At 45.6% G+C, this 17,569-nt stretch overlaps 1 protein-coding gene across 2 annotated transcripts; it reads left to right on the top strand.

The window, feature by feature from the left end:
- The first annotated feature begins 1,691 nt into the window (after window positions 1-1,691).
- Window positions 1,692-17,032, top strand: VBP1 (VHL binding protein 1). Of its 2 annotated transcripts, none has more exons than XM_090059203.1 (6): window positions 1,692-1,828; window positions 3,401-3,525; window positions 7,456-7,522; window positions 7,944-8,042; window positions 14,261-14,399; window positions 15,755-17,032. In XM_090059203.1, exons 1-6 carry the CDS (start codon window positions 1,739-1,741, stop codon window positions 15,823-15,825), a joined length of 591 nt encoding a protein of 196 aa, XP_089915329.1. In that variant the 5' UTR covers window positions 1,692-1,738; the 3' UTR covers window positions 15,826-17,032. The 2 variants fall into 2 exon arrangements, with proteins under 2 accessions (XP_089915329.1, XP_089915330.1); XM_090059204.1 differs by having other exon boundaries at window positions 1,716-1,828; window positions 3,405-3,525.
- The last annotated feature ends 537 nt before the right edge of the window (window positions 17,033-17,569 follow it).

Genomic DNA, 17,569 nt, shown 5'->3' on the forward strand with positions numbered 1-17,569 from the left:
GTACTTTGTTTCATGTTTTTCTTTTAAGAGGAATAAAAACAATGTCTTTTTTCTTTTTCTTTAACTGAAAAATCTCTCCTTGTAAACCCACCTTCATCCTCTCTGTAATCACCCTGTAGGTATATGAAAACCTTTTTCTCTGTAGCCATAGAGGACAGAACTAGGAGCAATGGCCTCAAGCTACAGCAAGGAAAATTCAGACTGGCAATTAAGAGGAACTTTCTGAAAATGAGAGTGGTCAGGCATTGGAAAAAGCTGCCTAGAAAGTGGGAGCAGGGCCCCTGTTGATTCCTGCTCTGCCCAACATTTAAAACCAACCACCTGGCAGCAGCAGCAGCATTTCAAGTCAGGCAGCACTAAGTTTGTCACTTGACTGCATTCCTTTGTAAGGTACTGGCCCCTGTCTAAACCAGAGTTTCCCAACCTTTTTCACCCCGCGGCACACTTACATGGCCTCCCCTATCCCACGGCACACCGGCTGGGTAGGAGTTGGGGGAAGAAAGCAGCAGACTGCCATGGAGTGGCAGGAAGTGGGTGGCATAGCATTTGAATCGCTTGCTGGTGTCAGACTCCCCGCCTATTCTAAGGTGGGGGGCACAGCTCCATCCCAAAAGGACACAGCATACCTGGATGTGCTTGATGGCGCACCGATTGGAAACCACTGGCCTAAACTCCTCATTCCACAAATGTTAACGACCCTCTCTTCTAGCTGCCTTGACGTTGCTCCTCCCAAACCATCCTTTGTTCTGCAGGTCTGTGGTTTATTAGCTGCTCCTGGGAATGCAGCACCTATTTCACAGCCTTGCAAATTGCTTTTTAACTCATTCTAGGGACTTTATATTCATTCTGGCTTTGATCTTCAACCCAGTAACACCACCCTGGGCCCTGATTATATTAGTAATGCTTCTGGTTTCTCTAACTGGAGAAAAACACCGCATTTACGCAAATACAAGATGATGGTCTTGTATTTGAGTAAATGTGGTGTTTTTCTCCAGTTAGAGAAACCAGGAGCATTCTTCCCCCTAACCATCACGGTGGTGGGACCCTGCCTTGTTTTATGTTCACACGCAATGAAACCTTATTGTCTATCCTTCAACTACAAATACACCTAGATTGTGCTACCTGTAAACAGGTATAAAAGTGCTGCTTAAAAGCCCATTTCTGAAGGCCCCCGCCCTGCGCTAAACCTTGCCGTGGTTTTGGAAATGGTTCAAGGGCCATTCTGGATCAAATAAGCCTCGCTGTAATTTGCCTAGATGCAAATTACTGTTGGTACATTGACGTCAGAGCTGGTGTTTTCAGACTCCACCCACCTCCGTGCGCTTGGGCCGAGCCCGCTCTGACAGGACGGGGGTGCAGGGGGCAATGCGCCCACCATCCCCTTCCCCCCCCTCCCCCTTTTTTCCTCTCGGCGGTGGGAGGGGGGCACTTTCCAGGCGAAACTCCTCTAATTCGCTTCTGCAGTAAAATGATAACTGGCCTCTACATTTTCCAGATCCGGGAGTGGGGGTCGTCTTAGATCCGAGTGACGGGGGCGGGGGGCAACGGGGCTGACGCTCCTCAATGGCCCGCCACAGCCCCGTTGCCAAGGAGACGCCGGGTCCCTCGCAGGCCCAGCCCCCAACCCAACCGGCGTGGCCAATGGGCGCGACCCAGGGGGCGGTGCCGACGCGGCGCGGTGACGTGGAGCGCGGGCGCACGCACGCACGAACGCACGCACGCGGCGTCGGTTCCCAAGATGGCGGCGGCCGCTAGCGCCGAGGTGGGGGGCAGCGAGGGGCTCGCGGGTCGACGCGGCCACCTGGGCATCCCCGAGGCCGTCTTCGTGGTGAGCGTTGCCGCCGCGGCCGGGAGTGCGCTGAGCGGGCGGGGCGGGGCGGGGCGGGGCGGGGGTGTCGCCCGGGCGAGCTGCGCGCACAAGCTGCCGCTCCTGCCCGGGCCCGAGGCGAGCGCGGAAGCGAGGCGGAAAGTTGCTGCTGCCCGGCTCGGACCCGCCGCCTCCTGGGTCGCTCCGGGGCTGCCCTGTGCCCGCTCGCCTCTCCCTTCCTCCTGCTGAAACCTCGGCCCGCAGCAGAGATCCGGGCTTTGCTTTCTCTTCAGCCCCATAGTGTTACCGGGGGGGTGTGGACTCCCGGCCTCTGCGCCCCCGCCTGGCCTCTGCGCCCGCCCGGTCGTGTCTTCTTTGAAACGCTTTGCCATAGAAAACGAGGGAAGGATCATAGGAAATTAGGGTTGGCCTGGACCTCGGGAGGCCTTTGTGCATCTTCCCGTGACTCTCACTCTTTGAATTTCCCCTTCTTCCTCTGTTGTGGTGCACGCAGATCCCGCGCAGTAACGGGGTCTTCGAAGAAGCCTTTGGGGCAGAACTTGATGCTTCTGAAAAATCAGTAAGGACCTAAGAAAGTGCTGAGCGCTGCCCCGTGCTTGCGGCGCTGCTAAGTGCCTCAAATCGGGTGCCTGCAATCAGTGAGCACTTAAAAAAATAAACACAATCAAAATAAAAATATTTTATTTACGGAGAGAGTGTTTGCCAATTTATACCATGGCATATTAAATTCAGATGCTGTTCTGATCCCGTTGGCTTTCTTTATCCTCCTGTACCCAGAGCTGCAGACTTGGCCTGGCTATAACTGTGTATTGAGCAGAATTTGTCACTGAGCTGTCTGAGATGATACTTGATCTTTTACTGAGTAATTGTAGTTGTTTAGAAACCAAAACCTTATGTAAATAGTTATGTTCTTCCCCGTGTCTCTCTGTATTTAGAATCGGAGTGGACTCCTGTTTCCCCCTGCCGCCTTTAGCTTTTCCTGTCCTGAATAATGTCACTTGAAACGCCTCTTGCCATCTCACTTTTTCTTCTTATTGGAGTATCTCTTATCAAATGAGGTATCAAGGTTCTCCCACTTGTGTGGGGAAGTGGCTCACGCAGTTTCGTATTGCCCATGACAAAAACAACAAATACCGAAGAGCCAATAAATATAGTTGTGAACTATACGGTGTGCCTGTGGTACATGATCTAGACCGGGGCGGGCAATTATTTTGGGCAGAGGGCCACTTACTGAGTTTTGCAAGCCATCGAGGGCCACATGACAGTCAGCTCAGGGCAGATTAATATTAATTTTCTAAATTTTGGGGGGGCCCTGCAGGCTGGATAGAACGGCCTAGTGGGCTGCGTTTTGCCCACCCTGATCTAGACTCTGTATGAAAAATGGGTAGTCTGCAAAATACGATGGGTAAACAGCTGTTGAAGGTATAAAACCATTGCACTTTAGTCCAGTTGTTTCATCTACTTAAATTGCCCTTGGTCTGGAATCTACTATACAGTATTTCATTATTAGTAGTAGTGGTACTTGTGGCCTGTATAACACTTAAATTTTTTTTTTTTTATTCTTTTGTAAAGGAAGATGTAGATTCTTTTATGAAACAGCCTGGAAATGAGACAGCAGATATAGTTCTTAAGAAGCTGGATGAACAGTACCAGAAATATAAATTTATGGAACTTAATCTTGCTCAAAAGAAAAGGAGGTGAGTAACAACTTTTTCTGGGTTTGGAAACTTAACTATTTATTTATATTTCAGAACATAATGAGCTTGGTCTTTTGGGTTTTTTTGGATGTTCTAAGGAGTGATGGGATGCATTAGAAAAGCCAGTCACGAAGCAAGCTTGGAAAGGTGCAGCTTTTCTCTCTCCCTTTTTTTCTCAAAGACTGAATAGCAACATTAATAAGTTCCAAGTTATAGATTTGTAAAGTTCAAGGCCAGAAGAGACTATTAAAAGTTTAGCTTGACTTCTGGCATAACGCAGACTTGATGTCTAACACAACCAGATCATTTCTGTGTCAACTCAGAACTTCCGGTTTAGTAAGATTATCTCTCTCAGAAATGCATCCGATCTCCATCAGAAATGTTCCAGTGCTTGCGAACTGATAGTGTCAGTGAAAGTCTGCCTAATATTCTCTTGATAACATTTTTTTCTAACTTCCTCTCATAATCTGAATAAATAGGAGTAGTCATATCCAAAAGAGGAACTCAACCCAAAGTAAGCACTTGGCATCTTTCAGAGAAGTTTTACCAGCTACCTAGTAATTTTTAAAAGCTATTTGGGCTCTTTCAACAAAACTGGAATCGAATCCTGTTATATTTAAGCTAGAAATAGTAAGGAAATGGATTTCCAAATCTGAGCAATGCTGAGTCTTTGGAAACTTTTTTCTTTGTTTTTTATAGTTTCATAGTTTCTAGGGTCGGAAGGGACCTGAGCAGATCATCTAGTCCAACCCCCTGCCATGGCAGGAAAGAATACTGGGGTCAAATGACCCCAGCAAGATGTTTATCTAACCTCCTCTTAAACACCCCCAGGGTAGGAGCCTGCACCACTTCTCTTGGAAGCTGGTTCCAGATCCTAGCCGCCCTGACTGTGAAGTAGCACCTCCTGATATCTAACCTAAACCTACCCTCTGCCAGCTTGTGACCGTTATTCCTGGTTACTGCTGGCGGTGCTCGGGGAAACGGTGACTTCCCCAATGCCTGCTGATCCCCCCCTGACTAGTTTATAACAGGCCACGAGATCCCCCCTTAGCCTTTTCTTTTGGAGGCTGAACAGGTTCAGGTCCCGCAGCCTGTCCTCATAGGGCCTGCCCTGTTGTCCCCTGATTATATGAGTGGACCCTCTCCATGCTGTCGACATCCCTCTTGAAGTGTGGCGCCCAGAACTGAACGCAATACTCCAGCTGCGGCCTGACCAGTGCCGCATAGAGGGGGAGGATCACCTCCTTGGACCTGCTCGAGATGCATCTGTGGATGCATGCCAAGGTGCGGTTGGCCTTCCTTACAGCCTCTCCACACTGCCGGCCCATGTTCATCTTGGAGTCAATGATGACCCCCAGATCCCTTTCCGCCTCCGTGCTGATAAGAGGGGAGTTCCCCAACCTGTAGGCATGGTGCCGGTTGTTCCTCCTGAGGTGCATCACCTTGCACTTGTCCGTGTTGAAACCCATCCTATTCTCGTCCGCCCACCCTTGTAACCTGTCTAGGTCTGATTGTAGCCTGTTGCATCCTTCCAATGTACCCACGTCCCCCCATATCTTAGTGTCATCAGCAAATTTGAACAGGGTGCTTTTTACCCCCTCAGGGTGCTTACCCTTTTCTTCAGTCCCAAATTAGGACAAGCAGAATGCAGATTCCCAGGACTAGGGAAAAGTGAAATATTTTTTAGGAAAAGGTGAAGTGTTTCCTTTTTAAACCAAAGAAAACTGTGACTGCCTGAGAACTAGCCTGACTGGTGAGTTGCCAAAGAGAGAGTGAGCTTGGGGGTGCTCCAGTGTTGCTTGGTGGCTGCTGGGGAGGTTCAGCTGGGTGAGCTAGATCAGCAGTTCTCAGTTAGGGACCTGTCGCCCCCTGGAGGCCCATGGGCCGGTTTCGGGGTGTCTGCCAAAATAAACCAGAGAGCGCAACCAGCAGCCTCGGTGGTGCTGGGGAGCTGGCAAAGAAGGGGCTGGTGCCCTCCCCCTGCTGCAGTGCTGTGGGGCCCACAGGCAGGCAGGGTGGAAGGAATGGTGCTTCCCTGGTGGAGGTGATGAGCTGCTGCCCTTTGTGGGATAGGTGGATCCCCCCTCTCTGGGCTGGGCTCAAGGGCAGCAGAGGGGACCGCTGTATCTCAGGGACTCTCCACCCTGCAGGCTGCTCCCACCCACTTCAGCCATGGCAAGGAAGTGACCTATGTTCTGGGCCCTTTGGGCAGTTCTTCCTGCAGCCAGCGGTTGGGGGGTGGCACGCCCGTGCCTGGGACTGGCCTCTTGCCTGGAAAACAACAGTGGTTGGAAGGCAAGCCACCTTTTCGCTTCAGAGCTGCATCACTGAAACCTGTGTGTGTGTCAGCAGGTGTGCATGTATGTGTCAGCAGGTGTGACTGCACCCATGTGGTGTGTGTGCAATCTGTGTGTTGCTTGGGATGAGTGTGCATGCACGTTTGTGACCAGAGCAATTGGTGGAAGGAACATAAAACCAGTGCACGCGTGTGAAACGTGTCTGCATATCAGTGGGTGTGATATTGCGTGTGTTAGAAACCTGTTATAAATCATGATTTATTTAATGTCAGTTATAATAATTGTAACTTATTTTATGCCAATTGTCATTTTTGTACCTATATTTTTTGCACCTTTTCTTTTTATATTATGCACTACATGCGTTTAGCTGTAACTATCAATTTAATACAGCTTTTAATCTATTGTATATGCAGAAAAAAGTTGTTTTGGCACAGGTGGGCAATAGGGTTTTTATAGCATACTGTAGGGGACCTCTGGAAGAAAAAGGTTGCGAAACCCCTGAGCTAGAAAACAACTTTTACCAGACATCTCATTGGTCTGAAGTTGCCGTGTGTCCCTGTAAGTTTAGTTCCAATGAATTGGCACATTTAGGGAAAAAACTATTCCTTCAGAAAACTTCCGGTCAGCTCTAATGCAACGTCAGATGATTGTGCTTGACAGTTCTTTGCATTGGTTAGAGTTGAGACCTGCCATGTAGAAGAGAAGACTAAGGGGAGGATTTGATATCAGCCTTTAAATACCTGAAGGGAGATTCCAAACAGGATGGAGCAAGACTGTTCTCACTGATGACAGAACAAGGAGGAACAGTCTTAAGTTGCAGCAAGGGAGATTTAGGTTGGAAATTAGGAAAAGCTTTCTCACTGGGAGGGTGGTGCAGCACTGGAACGGGTGACCTAGAGAGAGAGTGGAATCTCTGTCCTTGGAGGAGTTTTAAGGCCTGGCTCCACAGCCTTAGCTGGGATGATGTAGTTGGGGCTGGTCCTGCTTTGAGCAGGGGGTTGAACTAGATGACCTCCTGAGGTCCCTTCCAACCCTAACTTTCTGTGACCCCCCCAGCGATCAAAGTCAAGTTCATTTGTTGAATCTTTTGTCTGTTCAGAAGTAGATTGATTGTGTAAAATGTCTAATCTTAATTATGCTTCTTGTTAGAATGACTAGAAGATTTCTGTATGTTTGAATGGTCTGTCTGGCCATTCTAAGAGCTCGCTTTATTGACTTAATGCTTTAAAATCTAATTTCCTTTAAGGAAAAGAAATCTGTATATCTGCTGAGTAATTTGGGCATTCTTCTTCCAGCCAAGAGAGCAGGCAGATGGCCTTCTATTTGTTAAACCAGATATTAACAATAAATGTTTGGTGTACAGCACTTTGAAGCCTGTGTGTTTTGGGCTGATTCTTCATGGAATTAATAATGAGCTCTGGGACTGGAAGGAAGTAAAATGTAGACAAAATATCTTTAGGTAACTTGTCACAACTTGCATTACATTTTCTTTTTTGTAAGTCTAGAAGGCTCTTAGAATTTGCGCTTCTCAGATGGAGGTTAGATCCTATAGTAAAATTATTACTTGTTTGGAAAACTCTGTGTGTGGTGTGTGTGCAGGAAATAGTAAATATGACTTTTTCTTAATTCACAGGCTAAAAAGTCAGATTCCTGAAATCAAACAGACGTTAGAAATTTTAAAACACATGCAGAAGAAAAAGGTAAATTGTTTTGAATGTCTAATAGGTGTGAATGACTAAAGCCTGATTGCTTTTCTACCCAAACAGAGCATGTTGCAATATGTTTTGGGGAACATGATTAATTTGCTTTTGTAAAATGACATAATTATTCTTAAGGCATATGTAGTACTTTGTGAAAGCTAGTAAAAAATATATATGTATGCATTTAACTTTACTTTCAATAGCATATAACTTGTAGCTAAGCTTGGAATTCAGGGGCTAAAGCTAGTCTTTATAGCTATTTTGAGGGAAAGCTTCACAATAGTTTATTATAGCTTTAATACTATACTATACTGTGACCATCAAGAAAAATAAGAACAGTGCACTCCCTACTATAGATTTCATATTACTGTCTTAACCAATTGCAATGAAAATGCAACACATTTCTGTGATCCCTCTTTAGGAGTCCACAAATCCAATGGAGACCAGGTTTTTATTGGCAGATAACCTTTATTGCAAAGCTTCAGTTCCGCCTACAGATAAAGTGTGTTTGTGGCTGGGGGTAAGTAAATACAGAATTTCTCTAAATAAGTGATTTTTGTCCTGATCAGAGGGTTCCCTTGGTACCCTGGGGTGCTACAAGAACTTTCCTAAAAGTGCCACAGCGCCTGGCCTCTTTGCAAGGAGGTAAGCGCTCCGTGTTGCCCTGTGTCTATCCCGGCATCCTGTGGACAGAGGGCATGTGTCTGCTCCTCCCGGGGCTGCTGTTGGCACCCCTTAGTAGACCTTGTTCCAGCCACCTGTGGACTCTGAGCAGCATGCTGTGCTGTAGGCAGGCAGACATGGGGGGCTGTGTACTTGTGCTTTTCAGCCAGGCTTGTTCTCCTTAATTCTTGGAGCCATCAGCAAAGGCTGCCAGGGCAGAGGGCTGCTGTCAGTCTGTGCAAGATCCTGCAGGGGCAGCCCCAGTTGTGGGGGTCACCTTTTACCCTATCTGTGTCAGACCAGGGAAGAAGGAGATGGCAAGTTTTGGGATTAGCAGGGTGAAGTCCTCCTTTGACTGCCCTCACCTGGCACCAGCTAGATCAGTAGTTCTCAATTTTCAAGGTCCCCCTTCCAAAGCTGTTCTAAATTTAGGTTATAGCTCAGTAATTCTCAACTAGGTTGATGCTGAATTCAGAAAAGTTATGGAGAGGTGCCTAGAGGCTAAAAGGGTTGAATCATGGAAAATTAGGTTTGGAAGGGACCTCAGAAACTCCAACCCCAAAGTAGGACCATCCCCAGCTATGTCATCTCAGCCAAGGGTTTGTCTAGCCCAGTCTTAAAAAACCTGCAAGGATGGAGATTCCACAACCGTTCTGGGTAGCCCTTTCCAGTGCTTTCCTACGCTCGTAGGGAGAGAGTTTTTCCTAATATCTAACCTAAATTGCTGAATACCACTGCTCTCAAACATTCTTTAAATAATGCCTAGGTTCATAAAAGATTTCTTGTTCATCTGTACCTCCTCACTGGTACAGATAACATACGTGGGGAATGAGGAGAATGCAGCCACTGCCTTTAATGGAGCTGCATGGGTCACATGAAAGGGAAGAATTTGTCTAATTATGGTTTCAAAGAAAAAAATTCTTAGGAAAAATAGCATGTTGCCTGATAGAGCTACTCTTTCATGTACCAGTGCCCAGTGGGAGTTCTGTGTGCAGATGTTCGCAGAACCTAGTGCCTGTTGTTCCATGGAGAAACAACTTGCTTAGCAATGGTCTCAATTTATAAGACAAAACGAGTTTTTAAGAAAGTGCTATCTACAGTACAGTAACTTTTTTTTTGCAAGTGATGGTCTGGGAGGAGTTGATGCTTGACATGCATTTGAAATGTGTGATTCTTGTTCCTTTCCCAAACACTTCCATATTTAGCTCTTGTCTTTGTCCTTATGAGGTCTTCGGGGACAGTTTGTTTTTTTTGTTTTTTCTTTCTTCATATACCCTAGCAGAAAGGGTTCTGGACTCCTAGGTGCTGTAGTAGTACAAAAGAATGTGACACTGTTTAAAACATGATCCCTTGAACCTTTGATCTGAAGGTTTAAGCAGTGATCTCTTTGACAGTATTGTCACTAATAATTTTAAGATTCTTTACCTATGTCTTTGCAATCCCATTGTCTTTGATTTGGTTGATCTTGTAGCCTGTTTTGGCTCCTGCTTCAACTTAGCTGCTAACCAAACTAACCAAGTTCTAACTCTCCTATGTCCTCATACCTATGCCTCTGAAGCGTTAATGGGAGTAAGAAGTGGTGACAGCTTTATGCAAAAATCCAGCATAAATTGGAAGTTACCCAGGGACTTGCCTATGGATTAGTATTTACCCAAATCTAACACTAACCCCCTTCCCTCGCTCCCCCAAGTCAGCATGGGGAGAGAAGCCCCTTGTCTTAGATTTGTGTACAGTGTGGAATTGGGAGGCAGGTGGCTACTGTAGCTCTGACTGTGAGCCCAAGTAAGGGCCAGAGTCATACCCACAGCAGCCTCCTGCCCTGCTAGGCACAGTTCTGCTCAGGCTCAGGCTGGATTCCCTCTTAGGCATGGAGCAGCAGCACTGATGCTGCTGCATGGCCAATGGGCTCTGCTGCCACCAGGTCTGCTCCAGGAGGGAACAAAACCCAAGCAGAATCTGACGTTGTAATGGGAGGGAGGGGGCAGAGATTATGGGATGGAAGGTTGAGGGGCTGTGGGGACCCTAGGGATGGCAGGGCATTGTTGGCAGGAAGGCAGCAAGGGGAAGAAGGGTGGGGGGGTAGAGCGCAAAGGGCCACCTGACTCCCTCAGCCACTGCTACAGCAGGGAAAGCAGTGGCAGTGGCAGAGACAAATTTGTCTCTGTGGCAGTGGCAGAGACAAATTTAAGATAATCCTCCAATAATTAGTTTCTATACCTGGAAAATTGTAATGTTTATACATTTTTCATATAGAATCTTATTATAGGGGGGTTGCCTTAAATTCAGGGTCAACTTAGATTCTAGTAAATGCAGTAACGACCATTTGTAACCATATTTATACATTCTAGATTGACATCTCAGTGTCTCTCTTTGCTTGGTGCAGAAAGATGAATAACTAACAGTATAGTCTGAGTCTGGAATATTTAACCAGCAATTGTGTTGATTATGCATGCAGCAGAATAGAACGTAAGCAGTCTGCAGTTTACATTGATGGTCTGCGTTTTGCAGTAAAAACTCTGGTTTGGCAGTGAAGTAAATGGAGCAGAGCACTTTAAACACCACTAAGGATTTTGTCCTATTTTCAGTGCTTATACTTAATTTACTCGTATCATCTGAAGACCTATAAGTTTTCTTGCTGACTTATGATCAGATTCACGGATTGTAAGGGGCTGGAAGCAACCTCACATGATCATCAGGTCCAGCCCCCTTGCACTAGGCAGGAAAAACAACTGGGGTCAGGTGAGCCCAGTGAGGTGACCATCCAGTCTTCTCTTGAAGACTTCCAGGGTAGGTGATTGCACCACCTCTGGAGGGAGCTTATTCCACAGTCTGAACACCCTAACTGTGAAGAAGTTTTTCTTAGAGTTGAGCCTGAAGCAGTCTTCCAGGAGCTTGTGGCCATTACTCCTGGTTTCCCCCAACAGTGCCCTGTTGAACAATTGTTCGCCAAGCCCTTGATGTACTCCCCTGATGTAGCGGTAAGCTGCTACCAAGTCCCCTCTCAGCCTTCTCTTTTTTTAGGCTGAAGAGGCCCAAGTCCCTCAGCCTCTCCTCGTATGGTCTGCCTTGCAAGTCTCTGATCATACAGGTGGCTCTTCTCTGGACATTCAAACTTTTCCACATCCTTGTAGAAGTGCAGCGCCCAGAACAGGATGCAGTACTCCAGCTGCAGTCTCACCAATACTTTGTAAAGTGGAAGCATAACTTCCTTGGTTTTGCGTGAGATGCATCGGTTGATGCATGCCCAAGTATTGCCCTGCTGGCTACAGCATCGTACTGATAGCTCATGTTCATGCTATGGTCTGTTGTTACCTCTAGGTCCTGTTCAGTTGTGCTAGTCAAATTGGCACCACTGAGCCTGTAAGTAGGTTGTCCCCAGATGGAGCACTTTATACTTCTCACTGTTGAACTTCATCTGGTTCCGATCTGCCCAACTCTTCAGCCTGTCTAGGTCTGCCTGTATCTGCAGCCTATCTTCAAGTGTGACCATGCTCCCCATAGCTTGGTATCATCTGCAGAATTGGCCAGCGAGCTTCTCACCCCCTAATTCAAAATTGGCTAGAGAGCTTCTCACCCCCTCATTCAAATCATTGATAAAGATGTTGAAAATCGCTGAACCAAACAGACCCCTGAGGGATACCACTGGCCACTTCTCGCCAGGGCAAAACAGATCTTTTCATTAGGACTCTCTGGGTCCTACCCCGCAGCCAGTTTCTTACCCACCTAACAGTCGAGCAGTTAAGTCCACAATCCTCCAATTTTCCTAAGAGAACATCATGGGATACCAGACCAAAGGCCTTTTGGAAGTCTAGGTATATAATTTTGACCTCTCTCTCATTCAGGTGGTGAAATACCTGGTTGTAGAAGATGATTGGTAAAACAAGACCTGCCTGCAACAAAGCCATGCTGGCTGTTGTTCAGAATCCTACCTTCTGCAAGCGTATCACACACAGACTCCTTGAATTTTTCCAGGATTTTCCCTGGGATTCAAGTTAGGCTAATTGGTCTAAAGTGGCCTGGGTCCTCTCCTCCCTTTCTTGAAGATGGGCACAGCATTGACCCTCTTCGAGTCTTCAGGGACCTCCCCTGAGCACTGGGTGTTTTGGAAGTTTCACCAGAGGCCCCATGATGACCTCAGCCAACTCCTTCAGCACTCTGGTGAAGCGCATCTGATCCTGCTGACTTTTATAAATGTCTAACTGATCATGCACCAGCTCAGTGTCAACGATAGGAAGGCAGTCAATCCTGCCATACCCCTCTGAACTTCAATTTTCCCCTTGGTCCAGTGAAATACCAAAGCAAAATAGTCATCCAGGAGTTCAGCTTTTTCTTGAGTGTCGGTAACCAGCTGTCCTGAGGTGTTAAGCAGTGGCCCCACACTTCTGTTTTTCCTTTTGTTCCCAAAATACCTAAAGAAGGACATCTTATTGTCATAGATTCATAGATGTTTGGGTCAGAAGGGACCTTAGCAGATCGAGTCCAACACCCTGTCCTTGATTCCCAGTCCTAACTTAAATTCAGTTGCCACCTTAGCTTTTCTAATCTTGTCCTACAAGTGCAGGCTGTTGTTGTATAATCCTCCTTGAGGACTGTCCCAAGCTTCCATTGTCTATATGCCTCTCTCTTTTTGTTCAAGAAGACCATGATATCCCTATAAAGCCAAGAGGGCTTCCCAGCCCTTCTGCTACCGCAAGGGAATGTTCTTCTTTTGTGCTTCAAGGATCGCGTCCTTGAGGAACAACCACTCCTCGTGTACTCTGTTCACCTTTGGTCCCTGGTCCTGCAGTGCTTCCCGTACTATTGCCTTGAGCTGTCGAAATTTGCTTTTTTGAAGTCCAAAACTTCAACCCTGCTAGTTAATTTGCCTGCCTTGCAACGGACAGTGAACATGATGATTTTGTGGTCACTGGCGCCCAGGATACCTTCAAGCCACTCACCAGATTGTCTCTTTTGGCAAAGGCCAAGTCTAGGAGAGCATTACCTCTGATTGGCCCTTGCACTTCCTGAGTCAGAGCTCTTCGACCCAGGTCAGGAAGCAACATGACCAGTCCGACTTGGCCAAGTATTCCTCCCAAGCAATGTCTGGGTAATTGAAGTCGCCTGCGACAACCATGTCCCGTGAGTGCACGACCCCTGCTGGTTCTCGAACTCCAGACTAAGCTCTTCCCCGTGGCTTGGTGGTCTGTAGTATATACCTAGTTATGTACCACACCACTGCACCACACTGTCCTCCCCTGCCCATAGTTTCACCCAAAGGGTTTTGAGCCACTCTTCTTTGGAGCCGATGTCAGCCTCCAAGGAGGTGTATTGCTCCCTCACATGGAGAGTTCCACCTCCACCTTTCTTCCCTGCTCCGTCCCTTCTGTGCAGGGTGTAGCCCTCTATAGCTATGTTCCAGTCATGTGAGGAGTCCCACCACGTCTCCATGATCCCTCATAGATCGTAATTAATTGATAAGTAATTGATTAAAAGTATTTCAATTATTGGACTGTGGTTCTGGATACCAGAATATCTGACTTGAGGGCACAGTAATACAGTTTATTTTAATATTTGGGCCTGCTAGTGTTTTCTGCGTTGGTTGGCCGTCTCTGACTGCTTCCAATCACATTCATGAAGCACTTGCATGTTCTAAAACCCAGATGTCCCTGCTTTTACCAGTGCTTAGATACAAAGTCCCAGTCAGTGGTTGGGTCAGAGCTTGAAAACAAGAAGACCCTTAAATATTGAAGCAGTACCAAGCCAGCATAGTCTGTATTCAGACACTCCCTTATCTGCAAAGATACTTATTTTGAGACTTCTGAGGTAAGTCCCTGAACTCCCCGTGTGTGTGTGTGTCTGCCTGAACAGAAGTATCTGGTTAAGACAAAAATATTGTCAACAGACACATGGCTGAATAACACTCATGAAGGTGATGGAGGCTTCAAGTGGATCCCTTCATCCTTGTTGCTGTGTCTGTAGCCTGGATGTAGGCATGTTGGTTTCTGTCTACATATATTACAAACAGTCTGATACATTCATGAAGTTCCCCTTGGAGTAAAAATGTTATCAGAATTTAAATGCCTCCTCCTTTTTCAGGCCAATGTGATGCTTGAATATGATATTGATGAAGCCCAGGCTCTATTAGAAAAGAATCTTTCCACAGCTACAAGAAATCTTGATTCGCTAGAGGAAGATTTGGATTTTCTTAGAGATCAGTTCACCACTACGGAAGTCAGTATCCTTTCCGAGGGCAAAAAACCTTTCAAGACTGCTGCACAATTTTTTCCACCTTTTTAGGCAGGGAAGTATATTTAGTGCTGTTTTATTTGCTGTCAGTTTCTGAAGGGGTAGAAACACTTTCCCTTGGAGTGAAAATGGATCATGTCTCTCAAGTTTGGTGTGAGGAAGGGGTCATTTAACATATAATTTGCCTGTGAACAAGCTGCCAATATAATGCGATGGCTGCTCCTGTTCCAAATGTGCAGTTCAAAAACAGGCCATATCCATATCCAGGTTACAACCTTACTGGGGCAGGCAGTGGTGCTGCAAACATGGTTGCCGCACCCCATGTGCGCTACCTTCTGTATCTGGAACAGCGTAGCTGCTTATGCAGTGCTGCAAGTGGGCTGGTTGTTGCTACTAAGTGCCAGTACTGGCTGGCCTGCTCACACCACTATTGAAACTATTCTGCCTTCAGTTCAGGAGGCAGCCAGCCCGGAGCAGTACAGCATGTTTGTGCTAGATAACCTCAGGATGCTATGTGTGGACATGCCCACAGGTAAGAGCTTAGAGTTGTTGGCCATTTGGATTTACTGACACGCTGGAGTATGACCAAGTACTATTTTGGATTATCCACCAGCAGTGTCCAATTCTGCTGCTGGCTCATGGTTGTTCGGAGCAGTGTTTGCAATCCTAAATGAACATCTCTGGGCTTTTCACGGTGTGACACTCTGCATTGTTTCTTCATCTTCAAATCTGTCCTTTCTGAGGAGCACACTCTCTTTAATGTGGCTGGCTGATTAATTAAATAGTGCTTGGTATCACTAGGGAGCTGTTACTGATGGGAGTGGGGCATCATGACTGCCTGAACTAATCTTTCTAACGTTTATGAACTAGTCATGTAGTCTTTGTGCAAGTTAATCTTTTAAGATGCCACCTTGCCCAGATGTCAGCCTGACTTCAAACTAACATGACTACCTCCTGTCTGAAATGTGTAAAACAGCTAGGGGATTGGTTGTGACTGAAACTGTGCACTTTTCATATTTACTTGCACTTTAGTTTCCAAAAGACAAAGGTATGTGCAAAAAGGACATGGGCATCCCTATCTTTTTTGGTACTGAATAGAGGGTTCTGTGAAGAACAGGGTCAGTAACAAGTATGGGCATCTGCGTGCGTCAGCCGTCAGAATTTCTACAGCATCACAGTTCTGTACTACCAGTCAGCTGTTTTGTTAATCAGCTCTTATATTGCCATTCATGAATCAGCAGTAAGGAGAGATTAATTTGCTAGGACATAATTATAGAGTGAGTGGGTGCATGTGTGTGTGTTTGCCAAAAAAAAACAAACCTAGTTCCTTAACTATACCCTCAGATATGGCTAGAGTTTATAATTGGGATGTAAAGAGAAGAAACAAGGACGATCCTTCAAAAAACAAAGCATAGTTTGGCCAATTTTAAATGTGGTCTGTTTCCAAATACTTTTTTTTTATTATTATTATTTTAAATGCCCCCAAAGTTCATCCTTAAGGGACTGAGTTTAATCACTTCAGTAAATGATAAAATATATAAGAAACGAAAAATAATGGCAAGCACCATGTTATTTATTTGTAAACTCAAAATTTGGTTTCATGCATGCTTCAGGAAATGATTAATTATTTGAAGAGATGCCACACAGTCCAACAAGGAACGTAGCAATTTTGACCAGATCAGTCTGTTTGCCATAAGTAATTTCTTACCTGAAAGTTTGTCTAAAAATGTAAGGTGCACATATGGAACTGACTCCAGGGCATTTGAGCAGGTAATTTGTAATGTATGGGTTTGCTTTTTTCCATCTTTCCTGATGTGTTATACATACTTGCTGAGGTTAAAAATCAGCTTTGCGTGGGGAAATACACGCAGCTGTCATTTTGGCAAATAGGATTTTGCTGCATTTGCCCTAAGTTGTGTTTTTTAGTTGATTATTTCTTCAGCAGCATCAGTCAACAACCATTCCCAGATATCCACTGTGGATGAACTTGATTTTACTTATTACTGGTTAACAACTGCCAGCTGATGGACTTCCTGCACTTTACACAAGACGGTTCATGATCTGCCTTCAGAAAAGAACAGTGATCTTAATACATTCAGTGAACAGCACAAGCTATGTCAAGACTGCACGTGGCCTCACCTGTGCCCCTTAACACATGCACACATTGTTTATCTTTGCAAACCTATAGACAGGTGGACACCAGAATGCTAACAGCCTGTACTACAAGAAACAAACCCATTTACAATCCCTTAGACAAATGCTGTCTAGTACCAATGTCTTAACACTGTTTGAAAGCCCCCCAAAAGGTGAAACCTGTATTTAAATATGGATGGTCTACTAGAGCGCACCTTCTGTTGCAAATGTGCAGAATATTTTTTTTTTCAGTTATAATGAAACCTCACAGGATTTGTTGCCTTGTTACCTCTGCTATTTCATCCTACAATAAAATGCACGTGGTGGTCGAATTAGTGGATAGTATTTGACATGGAGTTACTGATAATACAGGTTTCACTACAAAATAAATGCAAATGTTAACTGTTATATCTTCATGTAATAAACAATATACCTGTAAAGTTTTTTGTACTTTTATTTCATGATATTAAAACAGTGAAACTAAACATCTGTGGCCGACACCTTTCTATGTATATTTTCATGGTTGGGTCACAAACCTTGTGCACTCCCTTAAGCTCTTGGGACATTTGTACACATACTTGCATCGCAGCACCAGGCACTTTTAGAAGTGCTTGGCACTGAATCACATACATTTGTATAAATGGCAAAATGCACACTGGCACTGAAAAAATGCTGGCAGCAGCACACTTCTGAACTAAAACGCATCAAAGGTGTTTTAGTTCAAGAGTGCACTGCTGCCCTTTTCTCAGTGCTGCTGCGCATTTTGCCATCGATACAAATGCAGGTGATGCAGTACTGGGCTCATCAGCTTGCATGCTTCACAGATTCAATTAATCAAGTCTGCTCTAATATGCTGCATATCAGAGCAGACAAACTTATATGTATAAATGCCTTTGGAGAGGTTTGAGAAATCCAGTTGAATCAACAGAGTTGATTTCCACTGGGATGACAGCTGGATTTGGTAGAAAGCTGCTGAGAGAAAGTATGGGGTAGGTGGTGGGGAAAAGCTAAGTGTTAGAAGCACAA

Source organism: Crocodylus siamensis, chromosome 8 (genome assembly GCF_052110815.1).
Source record: "Crocodylus siamensis isolate JL-2025a chromosome 8, ASM5211081v1, whole genome shotgun sequence".
In the NCBI taxonomy this organism is placed as follows: domain Eukaryota; kingdom Metazoa; phylum Chordata; order Crocodylia; family Crocodylidae; genus Crocodylus; species Crocodylus siamensis.